The 17,273-nt window shown below is 37.0% G+C and overlaps 1 protein-coding gene across 1 annotated transcript in view; it reads right to left on the bottom strand.

Annotated features, from left to right (window-relative positions):
• Positions 1–17,273, bottom strand: part of LOC106130524 (angiopoietin-related protein 2) — a 102,321-nt gene that overhangs the window by 3,951 nt on the left and 81,097 nt on the right. The window contains exons 2-6 of the mRNA XM_060953418.1: positions 12,738–13,865; positions 12,270–12,447; positions 1,734–1,865; positions 1,206–1,393; positions 399–542 (exon numbers count right to left, since the gene is read on the bottom strand). Coding sequence (XP_060809401.1) covers positions 399–542; positions 1,206–1,393; positions 1,734–1,865; positions 12,270–12,447; positions 12,738–13,865 — 1,770 coding nt within the window. The remainder of the gene's footprint in view (positions 1–398; positions 543–1,205; positions 1,394–1,733; positions 1,866–12,269; positions 12,448–12,737; positions 13,866–17,273) is intronic.

Raw genomic sequence — 17,273 nt, 5'->3', positions numbered from 1 at the left:
TCGAAGCTTCTTAATTAAATTTCATTTTCAGTATTTTCTGCTTATCGTAAACTGAAAATGACGCCCTGTCCCTTATTGGGACAGTTTATTACATCTTTTGTTAATGACCTTCACCAAAAACCCGACTGAAACTGTTCCGAAAGTTAGTTACATCAAAGATAACGTGAACCATCCTTTAAATCATTTTAGCTGTAAGATCACTGCCAAATCTGCTTTCCCCAAATCTCCACCTCTGTAATTAGCTACTTTAAAGATCAGACCGCCTAAGTTGTTTTTTCCACATTGTCCCCATTCAAGAACCTTTTCGCCCCAAGGCCGTTCACTGTTCCTTTTAAAATATTGTTAGTCGGCCGCGCCCTCGCGTCACATTTATAGTAATCTGTATAAGAGATGTTTACCTGTTGTAAGTGGAGAAGGGACTATTGTTGGACCCGTACCAGGGGTCGTTCAGGGAGTCCCCGGCGTTCCCCTCGTACCCGTCTATCTCCAGCTTGTAGTATTCAGCTTCCGAGTAGATTTTGAAGTGGGAATACTGCGCGTACCTGTTTATACATTTATATTTGTTCAACAGCTGCCTGAAGATTTTAAACGTCAAAAAGTAAGAGTCATTCTTAAACGACCCATCTTTGTGTTTGACGCACCCAACATGACCCATCTTATGATGGCATTGCGGTCAAAAGACCATATAATCTGCTGGCACTTTGCAATTCAGACGGTTGTAACCTACTCCCAAGTAACTTAAAGATGAATATTGTTGAATCTTATTTCTTTATTTATGTACACAAAAGAATATACAGGAGCATTTAACACAGTACAGTAGTACAATGCTGCTAGTTATATCAACAGAAGTCTCTTCCAGTAGACCCGTCAGAAAAAGATCAGAATATTTAACTTCTGTTGCAAATAGTGTCACAGCAGTCAGCAGGTTCGTACTTCTGACCTTGAGCTACAGCTCAGGATACAATCGAGTCGAAGCGAACCCTGGACTCCTCTACGGGCAGAATACAATTAAGTCAAACGTCAGAAGAATCATGTTACTTAATCATGGTTTTTTTACTTAATCATGGATTTTTTAACTTAATCATGGATTTTTTACTTAATCATGGATTTTTTAACTTAATCATGGATTTTTTACTTAATCATGGATTTTTTAACTTAATCATGGATTTTTTACTTAATCATGGATTTTTTTCTCAATAACACACCTCTTGTTACCATCGAAGTCTTCAAGCTCGACCCTCAGCATATAGTCGTCGTTGTTGGTCAACATATATATGTTCTCGTTGCCGAGCCAGAACTCTTTGCTGGGGTCACCGAACCCATTCTTGTAGTCACTCCAATCTCTATTGAAATTCTCAGCTGGGACGCCGAAATCGTCACGCCTGTGAATAACCTGGTACGAATGGCACACATAAATGAAAAAATTAAGAAAAAAAAGTGAGTAAATAATTAAAAAAAATAAAATTGATAAATCTTATAAATAATTAGATAATAGTCGCTGTTAATTTAAAAGTTTTTCTTTTTATTTAAAAACAAAAAAAAAACCAAAGACCTGTTTTGATGAAATAAGGAGGGACTAGACCTGAAGTAGGTAACATTGGCTACTGAACCAGCAGGAATAACGCAGACTAAAGGCAAAGAAAAACGTTTAGCTCGATGAAATTGAGATTTAGGAATTGTCCTTTGGTAAAAAAGGACCCACTAAAAGAAAAATTCTAAGAAAGAGAACTCACAGTCCAACCGCCATCAGCAATGTTCTGCTCGCAGTAGACTTTAAGGAACCAATAGGTGGTCCCTCTGATTTGAAGATAATAAACCCCGGACTCTCTCATGCCAGCGTTCAGGAGATCCACACAAGAATAACCCTGAAAAATAAAGTAGGCGGCTCGTCATTTGATCTCCAGTACCAATATGGTGTTTATTGCAATCGCCATCAATGCACAATCAGTCACGCAATGCTTTTAAATACCGACAAAATTTTTAGGACGACTTTTGTAGAAATTTGTAGTCGAATAAGAACTTATATTTCTTGAAGTTTCTGTTCGATCGCTCAACTTGGACGGAATGGTAAAAAATAAATGAGTTCTTGCTACAGTTTTCTCATGAAAATTGATTTAATAAATGAATTAATCTCGTTCAGCAAATTTTAAAAAGGCATCCCAATGTAAGTTAAAGTCCGGAATGTAAGTTGATCCGTTAATGGAGGCTAGTATTGATCGAGTTCCATTGCAAACTGCAGCCATTTTGCTGCACCTTACAGCCCGGATATTACACGGAAACATCGAGAAGAGCTAGTGCTGCCTCTACCGAGCAATCGCTGAACTAATAAATCAATACAAATGCAACGAAAAATTTGCAATTTGTCATAAATTTCAATACCTAGATTGAAAAATAAAATCCGAACGTTTCTCCGAAATTCCACTTCGGTGGAAAGCTTTGTTTTCATGATTATGATGATCAAACGTTAATAAACTATTGTTAATAAAGCACATTCGCGCTTACTGTAGGTACATTCGCCGCGCTCAAAATAGTTGTTTTTTTCACAATCATAATCTACCTTTACATATATGTGTGTGTATGTATGTATAAAATCACGTATTTGGGAAGGCATGTTGTTGCTTAAATTTCAATTAAATCATACCAATGTATTCTAGTGTCTACATTTTTTTTCAAGTTATTGAACAAATGCTACAGTGCAGTCTGTTACGGCTTCTTCTACACTGACTTCTACATGACTAAAAATATTTATTCGACATCAATCAATGTTATGAAAACCAAAATACATATATGACAATAATTAAGTGAGTGATTAAGTATCAGACAACACTGACACTGTAACCGTAATCTGTCTTATTTTCCTCCTTTGCCATTGCCAATGTACTCGTAAGTTAACACACATTTTATATTATCTGACCTTTTCACACCCAACCTGATATCAATTCGATTTGTTTATTTATAATTTTGTAACAAATAAAATATACGAAATACCCGATTGAAATAAGCCAAGCTGTTTCATCGAATTGAAGTCTTAACTCGTGCATAACAATCAAAACCTTCCTTTGGCAATTGGTTAAAATAATATAACATTAATATTCATAAAGTGACATGGTTATAAAAATAAACACGCCTTCAACCTAAGTCGCTATATCTAAAATAAAGAGTCATAAATATTGATTTAAATTCGTTTAGCTTTCTAATGTTGATTTGCATGTAATTACTGATTAAGTATCAAATGTCATGATCCATCTGAATTTTAATAATTAGTATTTAAATTTTAGTATTTCAAGTAGTAATACAAAATTGTTATTTTTATAATATTTTAATTAATATATAACTTTTGCATGTCTGTCTGGCTGAGTGGTAGCAGACTACACACTGGGCATATGTGTACACAAACAGAATATTGAATAGTAAAAAAAACCGGTTGCAGTATATTATACATACATTTTATATTATATACGTGTTTAAAACTATTTTTGTAAAAAGAATTCCAGGATAAAAATTGGAGTTCCTAAGTCCGGCACTACTCTTCTTCTTTTTTTAAACCAATACCAACACTTTTTATTGTTAAAAAGAAATCCTCTTATAATATTGTATACTTTTTTTACTTTTATTTTGTGCTCTTTACTGCTCAGTTAGCCTTTTGTATTGAAATGCCGAACGAAAAGGTTGGTTTGCGCAGTTTAATACAAAAATCATAAATTTATGCCAATGCTTAAGTTGATGAACCTTAAAAATTGCTAAGTTAAACAAACATGTGCGGACCATTTTCACTTACCAATATACCTGCAAATTAAAAACATTTAGCAACATATGTAGATATTTAGGGCACGTCGGCCTCCTCTTCAGCCTCCCCAACGACCTCCTCTTCATTAGAATAGGAAGTGCACGAAAGCAATTCCAAGAACTGATGTACAAACTTAAACACAACGATTTTCTTCGGAACTGCAACAATGACAGTGTGCCCAACCTCATTCTCCAATATGTCAATCTGAAGTATCGGACAGCGAGAGGATGTGACCGAATCTTGTTTCTCAAAAAAGGTGTACTGCTTCAACGGTTCTGTGTTTCCGAGATCCAATCTTTGGCATGAAAATGGAGCATGGTAGATGTGCAAGATGCCCCAACTGGTGCCCAGGAAGAAAATGTCGCCATATTTGTAGACGGCGACGATGTCGCGCAGGCGCACTGTTTGCGCCGTTTGGAAGTAAGTTTGCCAGCAGAATGGCTCAAATATGTTATGTTTTTGAAGCTGGTTCAATGGACTCGGGTCGTGGCTGATGGTGCACACAAGCACCAGCTTGTTATCAACAACCGTGAAGATGTCGTGCTGTTCTGTTAGGATGTGAAGCCGATCAGTGAAACCCAGCGACATCACCCTGTCCCTCATCTTGTTTATAAATTTGCTCTTTAAGTCATCAATATCAGCGTTACAAGTAAAAATTTCATCTTTCATGGTGACGTAGTAGATCTCTTTGTTCACCAGTATAAACTTCACTACATTATCGAATGTGACGTGAGTTTCGAATCTTGGATTCTCCAAAGACTTACGCACAAGATAAAGATGATGGAAATAGTCAAGAACAGCAATAAAATAGTTGTTCTCATTGTACCAAGAGTAGTCACCCGTTATCTGCTCTCGTTCTATGGGTTGCTGGGTTTCGATATCATAGTACTGTATGCATCCCCGCTTATGGATGCCAATAGTGCCATCACTTAGCACCTTGAAGCTTCTGATCTGATCGCTAACGAGGGTTGCTACTGCGAACTCCTCTCGGTATTCCCTAGCTTCGGGAAGCATAGGCCAGATCGATAGTGAGCGATAAAGAGCGAATGAGCTGAGGCGCGGTTTCGCTTTGTATCTAGCAGCATTATATATGTCCCGAAAATCCTTCTTACAATAGCGACGCCACAGAGCCTCTTCGCAAGTAAGGTCGTCAACAATAGCCCTCCAGCGGCAACATACTTGGCCGCATTTTAATAGTTCCTTAGCAGGCAACAGAGAAAAAATGGTAGTGAGAAGTTCGGGAGGTAAAAACTCAATGTAGCAGTCATTATCGAAACTATCAGAAAAACACCACGCATTATCAGAATACTCGTCGATATCCATTTTAAGTGATCTTATAGCTTTAAAATTTAATAATTAAAGAACACCACCGCACACCACTCACTCACTAGCTGTAATAACGCTATCGAGACTATGAATCAATAAATCCTGCCAGATCCGATGATGTGCAGTAAATCATAACAGCACTATTATAGTATAGTACAGACTGCATCAAACCCTAGATGCCTAGGTAAATAGGTCATCCGAGAATCCTGGGTCAGGCACAAGCGCACTACGCAAACAAATTTTACCTACCAAATCAATCACAAACAATGACAAGTTTTGAACTTTTGACATTGACAATGACAGCTCCTACTATTTTTTCTCACGTGTGATGCCTAGGTAAAAGTTAAAGTTTATTCTACCTATAAAATTCGGTGGTATCATAATATTTGCTTTTTAATGTCTTATCTAGCATTACAAGACATTTTATAACATATATCGATAATAAAAATGGCCCTAAGAAAAAATATTTTGATTGAATTTTTAGTAAAAGAGAAGTAAGCTGATGCACATTGGGTTCCAAATTTATATTATTACCGCAGGCCATAGAATGGACGTTAGTAGCATTTCGGTGTATGTACCTAGCTGAGTATTATCAACTAACTACGTACCTACTTCAATTTATAAGTGACAGTCTGTAAGTGGTTGCGTCGGTTAAGCCGCTTTGTTCATATTATATTTCCAACAATTATGTTTTGCGCTAAAACGCTATTATGCAACGTATATGGCTTTCCATCATTATTTTGGTGACATTTCACAACTAGTACCCGAGAAGCTAAATACTGTAAGAAAGTGTTTTAATGGTCGATGGCCGATGATGACATTTTAAGGGTTCCCTAGACAACATTTTTACTTTAATAATTCTTCTGTCCGACTTCATTTTCTTGCTTGAAAGGGCCGTCCGCATTTTTGCAACATATGCATTTTAACCTTAACTTACTGATTCGTCCAAATTTATTACTTACTAGTTTCCGCCCGCGACTCCGTCCGCGCGAATGTCGGTCTTCGCGTGGTTGGTTTATTTATCCATTTTGAGTAACTCTGACAATGCCATCTTATTAAGGCGCTGAATCCACTGCGGGTAACGCAACGTGTGTTCGCGGTTCTACAGAACAACTTCTATGGATAAAACTGAAAAATTAAGATTTATTTTGGTTTGGTTAAGGTTTGGTATCGATCCAGTAACACCTCCTGCTATTTATTTTTTCAATATTTTCAATGTACAGAATTGACCCTTCTACAGATTTATTATATGTATAGATTTTTATTCATTACATAATAATACTCCTAGTTATTCATCTTTTTAATGCAAGGTCGTCGGTATAAGGTACTCTTGATTTGTTCTTTCGAACCTAAGGTACTTTCCTCTCACGTCTTCCATTTCTACGTGTATTCGTCACAACATTCACTGAAACTGACACAAAGCTGAAATTTGGTATGAATCGCACGTACTCTCATCAAGTCGTCACTCCTTGCAGGGTAGACAGAGTAAGTCGACACAAGACCACGTTTAGCTATATTTGATTGGTGGGAGAAATTGGAATAATTCGCCAATTTATGTAAGGAAACTGATCGATCGAGTCAGATTCGATGGTTTCCTTATTTAAGATAATGCTTATGATAAAGTAGTGTATTTTATATGCACGGAATTATGCGCAGCAGTGTATAAAGGCCGCTACTCACGTTGCAAATTGTCCCTGCAACCTATCGCCTTTGCCATTTGAATGTTTAGAATTTTGGGGGATTGTCCTCCATATTTAAGCTCATCATTATATAATAAACATAAATTGAGTGTAATTTATTCAAGCGATCATTATTATGGAATTCCAAATCTTTTTACATATTTAACTATAGTGCAAACGCGGCATTGCCCGCTTTTTACCCAAATCCAGCTAATTTCGGTTACCGAATACCGGAATACCGTAAAATTATCTTTTAATACAGCGGTAGACCATATAAGAAAACTGGCATGATGGTAAATTTCTAATCTATATAATCCATATATCCAGATGGAAGGAGGATTAAAATGTCAGTCAAACAGTTTCCTATTTTTTTTTTTGGATTTAGATTTCAGTATTTTAGACATCAAAATACACGTATCGGCAAATAATTTTAATGTTTTTTAGAGGTTGTAAAGGCGGCTGCTCGTCGCTGCGACAAGTTGCCGAGGTGAGTAGAAGCCTTACCAATGAAATGATTGTGATTTACCTAAGCTGGGTAATCGTTGGATAACAGGTTGAGAAAGGAAAGTTTGCACGTTGTTGTCGTGGCAGTGGGCTGGGTTATCACGATCCGACAGGTTCCTTATTGTCTTTGTACTAGTTATCAAACTATTAATACAGATAGCATAAAATAAATGTAAATGAAGGCTGATTTTAAAACTGCAGAATATTTTCGGAGCATATTTCATCGGAATGGAAGTTTTGACCTTCGCAACCTAGCTCAGTTTGGATACATAAATATATATATATGGGACAAATTACACTGATTGAGTTAGCCTCAAAGTAAGTTCGAAACTTGTGTTACGAGATCAGAGCCGGATTAACCCTGTCATGGGCCTGTAGGCACTACAATTTTCGGGCCCCTTTTCTTTACCTATTCTGACTGACTAAATCATGTGATGTATTTTTTTTGCCTTCTACTAGGGTTGCCAACATTTTAGTGTCAAAATATAGTATTTTTTAAGAAAAGCTTTTAAAAATATAGTACCTTGCACACAAATATAGTATTTTAGTAGGGAACAATAAAAAATAACCTAAGTTACATTTTACTAATTTATTTTTTATTTTTACTGGCCAAAATCTATATTTTTATGCACTTCTTGCATTTTTAAACAATTTTTTCTCTCCAATAAAACTGGCAGAAGGTTTATCGCAGTAAATTTTTAAATTACTATAAATCAAAAGCTCATTTTTAGTAGGTATAAAAGATATATGTGCTCTGTTTCTTTTTTCACACCATTTCGAATTCATAATCCTTTCTATGAATGCCGAAATAGCGGGAACAGAACGCAGAACATTGATATAAAATATAGTATTTTCGCGTACAATATAATTATTTCTTCAACAGTATATAGTACGGAGTCCCGAAATATAGTACAATACTAATTATAGTCCGGTTGGCAACTCTACCTTCTACCCACATTTCTGAATATAATTCCAGATATAGGCATGGATGACATGACGTCCTAACTCCTCAATCAGAAAATCCTGTTTGAAACTGTGATTGGTTTTCAACGCCGCCAAAAAGAACACATGGCAAACAGTATACTTTTCCAGTCGATGGAGAATACATGGGCCACTCTCGTTTCATTTTACCACCACTTATTTGTTTACGAAAAAACATTGACTGAGATAAAATCTTTTGCTGTCTTCGTATTGACGGCTTGAAGCAGAAAAATCACAGTCAAAGTGTTGACATTCGTTAAAATCTCTGATACACCAATAATTCTATTACACCAATTCTATTACCTATTACACCAAATATATCTAATACACCAGTATTTCTTTGGTAATATTTTTCCATAAGCCAATGTCGTTCTGGTATCCTACATCTTGATAGGCTACGTTTTGTTGTGGTACTGGTGATTGGAACTCGTTCTCTGCCTCACTTTCCTCGGCACCTGTTAAAGTAGCTGCTTCTTGATCCTGGTTGGCCTGTTTAGAACACTCGCTAGGAATGTCTCCTGAGTCCGCCTCCAAACTCCCGGTTTGTTCAGCAGCAGACGTAGCCGTACCCGGAAAAGGTTGATTTTCGAGTGGTTGGCGAACAAATCCAAGTTGGAAAAGGTTTTGCGTCTTCTTTAATACCTCATCACGCTTATTTTGTTGATCTAGCCGCTTTTTACGTTTTTCTGCACCGCTCAAATGCTTTTTTTTTTCACGGGCTCATCGGACATTTTGTTCCTTAAAAGAAAGATGTAAATGAAAAACTAAGACAGAGAAATGGTTAAATTTTCAGAAAAGTAAAGATATTATTGGCCAAATAATTATATCACAAACAATTAGAAAAAATAAATAAACTTACCTTATTTAATTCTATTTTATAATCAAGAAGATTTATTTTCTCGTCAAGTTTTCAAGACCACTGTCATAAAAACAACTAATACTCAACAGTCGAGTCGAGTCTACTTCTACACAAAAACAAACGCTCCTGCCTGATAGTATCAAACGAATCGGGGATTTCCCCAACGTAAAACGACATAAACCGTGGGCCTTCTCGCTGCGTTCTGAATGTTTTAAATACTTTTGGTTCTGTGTATGTGAAAATCGTAAGTCTTCAAATACGGAGAACACATAAACTTTTTAAAATTTACCTTGCAATCGCAGAACTCATATCACATATTGTAATTAAAGATACGTTACGTAGGTTATAGGTATTTTGAAAGTTTCGGAACTATAACGCTACAAATTATTATCACGCTACGGAAGCTTACAGAACGCACCCAACAAATCGGGAATTCCCCCAACGTACATGAAGTCCAGTTAGTTGCGTTTCGAAGGATTATATTAGTTCTAATATTAGATACTAGATGGTTCTGTATGTATAAAGTGTTACAGGTGTTGAAAAAGAAAGAATAGTTTTGTTAATTATCATTTTCGTTCAATTCAAAAAATGTTATTTTCGGAATGCAGTGCAGTGGGCGGGGCCCCTGTCGATGCTGGGCCCCTAGGCAGTTGCCTACTCTGCCTTAAGGTTAATCCGGCTCTGTACGAGATACTAACTCAACGATACTATATTTTATAATAAATAGATACTTATATAGATAAACATCCAAGACCCAGGACAATCAGAAAAAGTTCTTTTCTCATCATGCCTTGACCGGGATTCGAACCCGGGACCTCCGGTGTCACAGACAAGCGTACTACCGCTGAGCCACAGAGGCCGTCAAATATCATACATATCTACATACATACATATGGTCATGTCTATATCCCTTGCGGGGTAGACAGAACCAATAGTCTTGAAAAGACTGAATGGCCAAGTTCATGTATTTGGTTTAATGATAGAATTGAGATTCAAAAAGTGACAGGTTGCTAGCCCATCGCCTAAAACAGAATCCCAAGTTTGTAAGCCTATCCCTTAGTCGCCTTTTACGACATCCATGGGAAAGAGATGGAGTGGTCCTATTCTTTTTTGTATGAATAGGACCACTCCATCATGCCGGGAACCACACGGCAGTTTGTATAATAGTAACAAATCCAATTGCATGAATATGTTGGTATCCTCACGATGTTTCCTTCGGCGCAAATAACGCGTAAAGGCATAAGTTAAGGCATAGCAAAGCGGCCTTTTCCAGTTGCATGCCTTCAACCAATGATCAACCGAGACGCTCAAACAAACAAATTAACTTCAACGTCACCCCTATAAACTTTTTATTTTGCAACCACGTGGAATGGCAGTTGCATTGGTAAGATTGCAATACGTAACCCGTTTTATGTCACCCACATACGGTTTCCGCGATACGAACGCAAAATAAGGTTCCCACCAAACAATTACAAATGATTACAGACGCAGAGGCGTGAAACGTCTTTGTTTTAAAAGAGTGCGCATTGTTAAAAAAAAGGGAGTCACCACTTTTTTTATATAATAGATTTGTGTGCATCATCGAACAAAAATGGTTCCGTTTGCTTGCATACATACATATATATAGACGCGTCTACATTCCTTGCGGTGAAGGCAGAGCTGTCTTGAAAAGACTGAAAGGCAACGTTCAACCGTCTAGCTTTATGATGGAGTTGAGATTCAAATAGTGACAGTTTAGCCTAGTCCTACAAGATGAATACCCATTAATGGCATCCATGAGAAAGATGTGGAGCGATACTATTCGTAAGTGCGGAAACCACACGGCAAAATTCGTTTACTTAAAACTTAAATGTTTAGCAAATGAGTTTAAAAAATTTCTCTCTTGCACTGCTTGAGAAACTTTTTTACTAAATTGTTTTCTGTACTTATGTCAACCCATAATACAATAAGAGTTGTACCGGCGACTTCATCTGCGTGTATTTCTCAAAAAAAGATTAACATAACTTTTCGATGAGTACAGTATGTATAATGCGGCGGACGATCAACTTTTAAGTCCAACTTCTAACCAACAATATGTTTATTGTTATTTATTTTACTTAACAAAGACATAAAAATATTGTACATATTCAATTGATAAATACATACTGATTTAGTTTTTGATATTTTCAAAAGAGTCAAGGTATGGTCGAAATGTAGATCAGTTCTTTGCGACTTCAATCCCAATGCGCGCTCTATATTCATTACTAAATTCTACATGCACGATTACAGCCTGTTATTGTTCTTATGAGCCGTTATGTCGCGTATGATGCAATTGTCGCTATTATATTTTGCATTTCATTTGCGATCCCTTGGCCGAATACCGTCGTGGGTCGGAATCTTAATAGAATTGATCCTTGGATCAATCGCTTTATAAAGATAAAAAAAATATAGGTAGATATAAGTTTACATTCTCTCTGGGTAAAGCTGTTGTGTTATTGCTATGTTTTTCTTTGCTTTCAAATAGGAATAGAAATTAGATAATCTTCTCTAAAAATTATCATGGGTCAGTAAAATACAAACCCAACAATTAGCTTACAAATCGCTACCTTAATCACTTGTCTATCGACCCTTTATTAATAAGCTTAATCGTATACCTATAAGTACCTATCTAATAGCAAACTTCCTGTGAAAATTAGAACATTTCTGTGTTGTAAAATCATTTCGACATACATATTTGGTTGATCGTTAATTCTTAAATGCTGTGCAGTTAAATGTTATTTCAAATGTAAATTTTAATAATATTAACAGTACCTATTTAATAGAGATTTTAATTCCAAGTAAATGCATACTTTCGATGCAGATTTCTGGGTTAAAAATGTGTTTATGTTTATTCGTGTCTTATAATTATAAAGGCTCTTATTAGTTCAGTTGGAGCATATGTAATTCAATGCAAATTCGCTTGATCGACAGGTTCGCAGATAACTATAAATTATGTTATTTTTTACGACTCACGCCGCCTTATACGGCGAGCGGGGAAAACGATTATCACTCACATAAATTGCAATACAATTTGACATTATAGCAATAAATAATAATTGGAGCAGGTTTTAATGAGTTTTAGGGTGGTGTTAAAGTAACATGTTCAACAACTCACTTTCACATCTTTATAGTTGGCGACGATTTCTGAGGCGAATGTGTTGTTGCCGACGATGGGTTTGTTCTTGACGCTTGGGAAGATGATGCCGCCCTTGCGACTGGCGGGCCGGGGGCTGGTCGGGGCTCCGCCACTCGGGGTCACTGTTACGGTCGCGCTCGAGCTCGACCCGCTCGGACTGCGTGCGACACAACCATTAGTCTCCTTACACACCTAACCTTATCACTAACAACTATGATAATAAAAATCGCACAGTGCAACAGAGTTAAAGAGATTCCGTAGGATTATGAAAGAGTACGCTGTTAGAGGAAAGCAAACGCGACAGCAGAGCATCCTCCCATGATTTGGCTCGTATAAAGTTCGGCAGCGTCATGGGTGGTAATGGAGTGGGATAGTCGCAACAGCAACGCTTGCAAACAAAAAAAAAATAACAGTCGCAAAGGCAAAATTCATAAAGAAAGATGTCACCTGTTGCTGAATGTCGAAGATGGTGGTACTGTAGTAGCTGCGGCTGTGCTAGTACTGGGTTCTGTTGACGGCTCGTCCACTCGGTAACGATTCGGCGCATACTCCACTAGTCTATCAATCGTGGGGTCGAGCAGCAGCTCCGCCGGCACCGGCCGCTGCGCTAGCGTCGCCACGTCGTCCTCTTGCTTCTTCAATCTCTTTTCTACCATGTCCAGATTCTCAATGATCAAATTCGTCTTCACTCTCAAGTCGTTGTGGATTTGCCCAATGGCGCGCTCTTGGCGTTGGGTTTGTGTGAGTAACTCGTCTGATTTCGGCACTAAGTCGTCTACAGAGCTCTTCGTGCCGACTACCACGTCCCAGACCTCGTCCATTTTCTCTGAAACGCTCATCATAGGGATGATTTTGTTAACGAGCGTATCTATTTTGCTAGCTTTGGAAACTGGTGATTGCGTGCTTGTAGTCGTTCTGTTTTTGAATATTGAATTGACATTAATCGAAGCTGACTCGGGTTCCACGATAGCAGCGTGAACATCTGCCATCATGTACAGAACTTTGCCTAGGTTTTCGGAAACCAGATTAATGTGGAACTGTAGTTTACGATCTACAGTCGACATTGACGTCCGCAACTGGTCCACTTCTTTCGTAATTTCATTCACAACCTCCGAGTTTAGACCTTTCGCGATCTCTATCACATTCAGATTGATAGGTTTCTTTTCACTCGCCTCGGCATTGATATCATCTACCGGCAAAAAGTTATTATCTATTTGGTTTTTAAGTCCTACTAGTTTAGAATCGATGTCGGATACTTTTTGGTCGAGCGATTCTAATTTCATGTCGAGTAATTGTGAATTACTTATGCTTATTCTTTTTTCTTTTTGCCTTCTTGTTGTGTGTTCCGTGTAACTTTCATCATCATCGCTTAAGTGGCTGAACAGTTTAAAGTCCAGGTTGCCTAGTTTCGAGATGATTGCGTCCGTCTTGTGGATATTGTCATTTACTCTTGAGTCAAGAGCTTCTACCCTCCTCATCAGATGTTCGACGGCTTTGTCCAAGTTCTCTATTCTTTGGAGCTTTGTTTCTAACGTGCTGACGATGACTTCAAACACGTTAAATATATACTGCTCCCTGCAACAAAGAAAAATAACCATTTACGTCCACGAAACTTGAAAATAATAACCGGTTTATTCGATAAATAGTAAAATAGTCCTTGAGAAGTTTTCTATTTTGGTTTTGTAAACAAATGTGCGAATAACGCTCAATAAAACTGGTTTAGTCAATGTTAATAATATTGCTTTCTCAATGGGCAAACTTTTGATAATAATAAAATGTTATACCATCTGATACTTTACCCTCACTTAACGTTTAAGTTTAAAATTTATTGAAAATAAAGAAGCAGTAGCGTCTTCACCTCTCTGGAGAGGAACACGGGGGTGGGCTATCCCCGAACCAGGATTGGGTAAGTCAAGATTTTAGGGGTCACACGAAGTGATCTGACCTCCGCATTCTATCGGAACTTAACCTATTGGATCTTGGTTTCCACATCCAGTTTTGGAAACGTATAGATATCTAAAAATTTTAGTCATAGAATTGGAGAAACTTTGTTTTACATTTTTCCGATTTCAATTATTTAAATACAACTCTGAAGTAGGTACTATATGGCAGCAATATGCGTACATGACATTGGTTAAGTGGCCCATAGTGAAAATGTGCCTAACGTGTACTTAGTTATGCAATATAGCAATAGAAACCAAATACGTGAGCGTTGCGCGTGCGCCGCGTTAGATTTAGTTTAGGCCAAATAATATAATAGGCATTTTTAAGGTATAGGGTATGAAAATAAAATGAAGCCATTGGTAAAGATAAGATCTAAGTAGTTTGATTGCTCATAACTCTAATGGATGCTCTGACGATAAAGGAAAACATTGTTTGGAAATCTACACATTTTGGAAACTGAATGCGTATCCATGATACAATGGAAGTCAGACGGGAATCAATTTGGGTAGTTACCAGAATTATATAGTCCAGGATCGTTATCAAATGGACAGACCTAAGTCTCCTTAGATGATATGAATGTATGAATCTAACGATGCAAAGATAAGACAGTGAGCAAGGAGAGCTGCGGATCTACCGGGCAAAACGAATCCATAACACAGAGTAAGTATCTACTCGTATTTATGATCTACCAGCTGTGCCCGCGACTTCGTCCGCGTGGAATATTTATTTTGGGCATCATTGAAGCCCTCAAGGATGAAAAATTTTCCCCGTTTTTATCACATATTCCATTATTTCTTTGCTCCTTAAAGTTGCAGCGTGATGTTATATAGCTTAAAGCTATATATGTATCCTCGATAAATGTTCTATTCAATGCGAAAATAATTTTTCAATTCGTACCAGTAGTTCCTGAGATTAGCGCGGTCAAACAAACAAACTCTTCCAGCTTTATAATATAAGAATAAGATTTCAAATCAAAAAATTTACCAGTCGATCTATCGCGGACACCCTAAACATATCGATAAATGCTATCACAATAAATAAGGCGATATAATGTCTTCTTTCAAGCTCTTATTATGTTACATACCCTGCGAATATCTGTTACATTACACCTCCTTATGTAAGATGAAAAAGATGGAAACAATAAGCGGTTTTTTTGCAATTCAGCAACATCGCAATGCAAGAGGTGTAACATCTCTGAGGTGTTAAGAATGCAGTTTAGGTGTAAAGAAACTCTGAAGAAATAAGGAGACCATAATTCCTTCCGTAAATACTAACGCTGATTTATTATAGAGCTATATCTTATTTAACTACCCCTCAGGGAAAGAGGTATAATCTATCCTAATTTTACATATGCGAAAGTAAGTATTTTGTTACCACGTCACGAATTATTTACAAAATCAATCTTGAACTTTGGCGTTTTTTCACATTTTGGCGCGGCAGTCTTACCAGCTAAACATGACCTTCTAACTAGGTATTCATCATGTTCTTAACTATTTATCTTAGTGTAAGCATAATTATGTTCTTGTTCACGGATATTTTCTATTCTTTGAGTATAATGCCTTCCCCATAATTCCATATCACACCAAATTCTGGATAAGTCGAAGTCCAGATTTTGCCCACGGCTGTTAAAATGATTAAGGTACACTAAATTCATAAGATCGTATAAACAAGTCTATCTCTGGTATCTATCTTTGATAAACTCACCAAAGATAGATACCAGATACCAGAGTCCTATTCCTTTTTTCTTTTGGTGCCAGGAACCACACGGCACTTTAAAAAAAATATCTTAATAGTTATTTCACTTGGTTGGTACTAAGTACGGCACTCAAATTCTTTCAAAGCGTTTCTTCAAAAGATTCCAAAATTTGCTTAGTGGAAAGACACATGGTGACCATAACATTCACCAACGCATCCGATTGCCAAAACTAGCAGCTTTTTTTAACTACCTAATCACTGGCAAATAAATAGGTATAATAATTTACCTTTACGCCAGTATGCGGAAGGGAAAGTCGCATTGGGCCCCCATAAGTGTAATAAGTGCCTCTCTATGACTGTCACAGAGTAAGTATTTTAACAAGAGCGCGTCGTCTTGTGGTACACACTATTCACGCGTCTATCACTGGCCTTAAAACCTATGACCTAAATTAATATCAAATATTATACTTAGTTATGGGTCAGGTCAAGAGTACCCGAAACCGCCGAGCTTGCATGAAGAGGGTTATAAATGATGAAGCGAAGGAAGTATGCGGAGATCGTGGCAAGTGGAAGGATGTAGTCTCTGTCTACCCCTCCGGGAAAAAGGCGTAATATTATGTTTGTATGTACACTTAGTTTGTATACTTAGTTATGTATAATCGGCGATTTAATTTAATTACTTTCACTTTGTCTTTTGAAAAAAAACCTACTTCTTTGTACGCACGGTTACCTTCTGGATTTTTTATGTTAAAAGACAAAAAACAGTATTCAATTAATTATTTATTGTCTTAATTATAGTGAAAACTGCACAAAATTCGTTTGTGTAAAGAAAATTTCAGTAAAAAACTTTTTGTTTGGTCGTTTTTTTGGTATCAGTGGCCGTTCCTGTAGGAATTCCCAATTCATATTTCAGAGAAATCCTATCGCCTGTTTTCTAGAAATATTTTACTTTCACAACCAATAAACCTTAAAGTTTTATTTCATTCTCTTGATGCGCACTCTACATAAAGTTATCTAGTTATTCCTCTTCACTACTGACGGTGACAAATGGCTTGGAAACCGTCAATTGTTTTATTTTTAAATTACGTAGAGGTAAAGTTAATAATTTTTCTTAGTGGCCATTTGGCGTGTTGCAAGTACTTCACAATACATGTAAGGTAAAGTTATAAGGTAAGTGATATTGCTCCAACATTTTAACAATAATAAAATTTAAGATAGCTTGCTCTGTCTGCCTAGCGAGGGATATAGACGTTACTATATTTATGTATGTAAGTATAAAATAATACATACATATATAAAATCATCACGTCGTTATCCCTTACGGGTTAGACAGACCTAACAGTC

This window comes from Amyelois transitella, chromosome Z (assembly GCF_032362555.1).
Source record: "Amyelois transitella isolate CPQ chromosome Z, ilAmyTran1.1, whole genome shotgun sequence".
NCBI lineage: Eukaryota > Metazoa > Arthropoda > Insecta > Lepidoptera > Pyralidae > Amyelois > Amyelois transitella.
The sequence above is the reverse complement of the archived record's forward strand: the minus strand, read 5'-3'. Positions and strand labels throughout refer to the sequence as shown.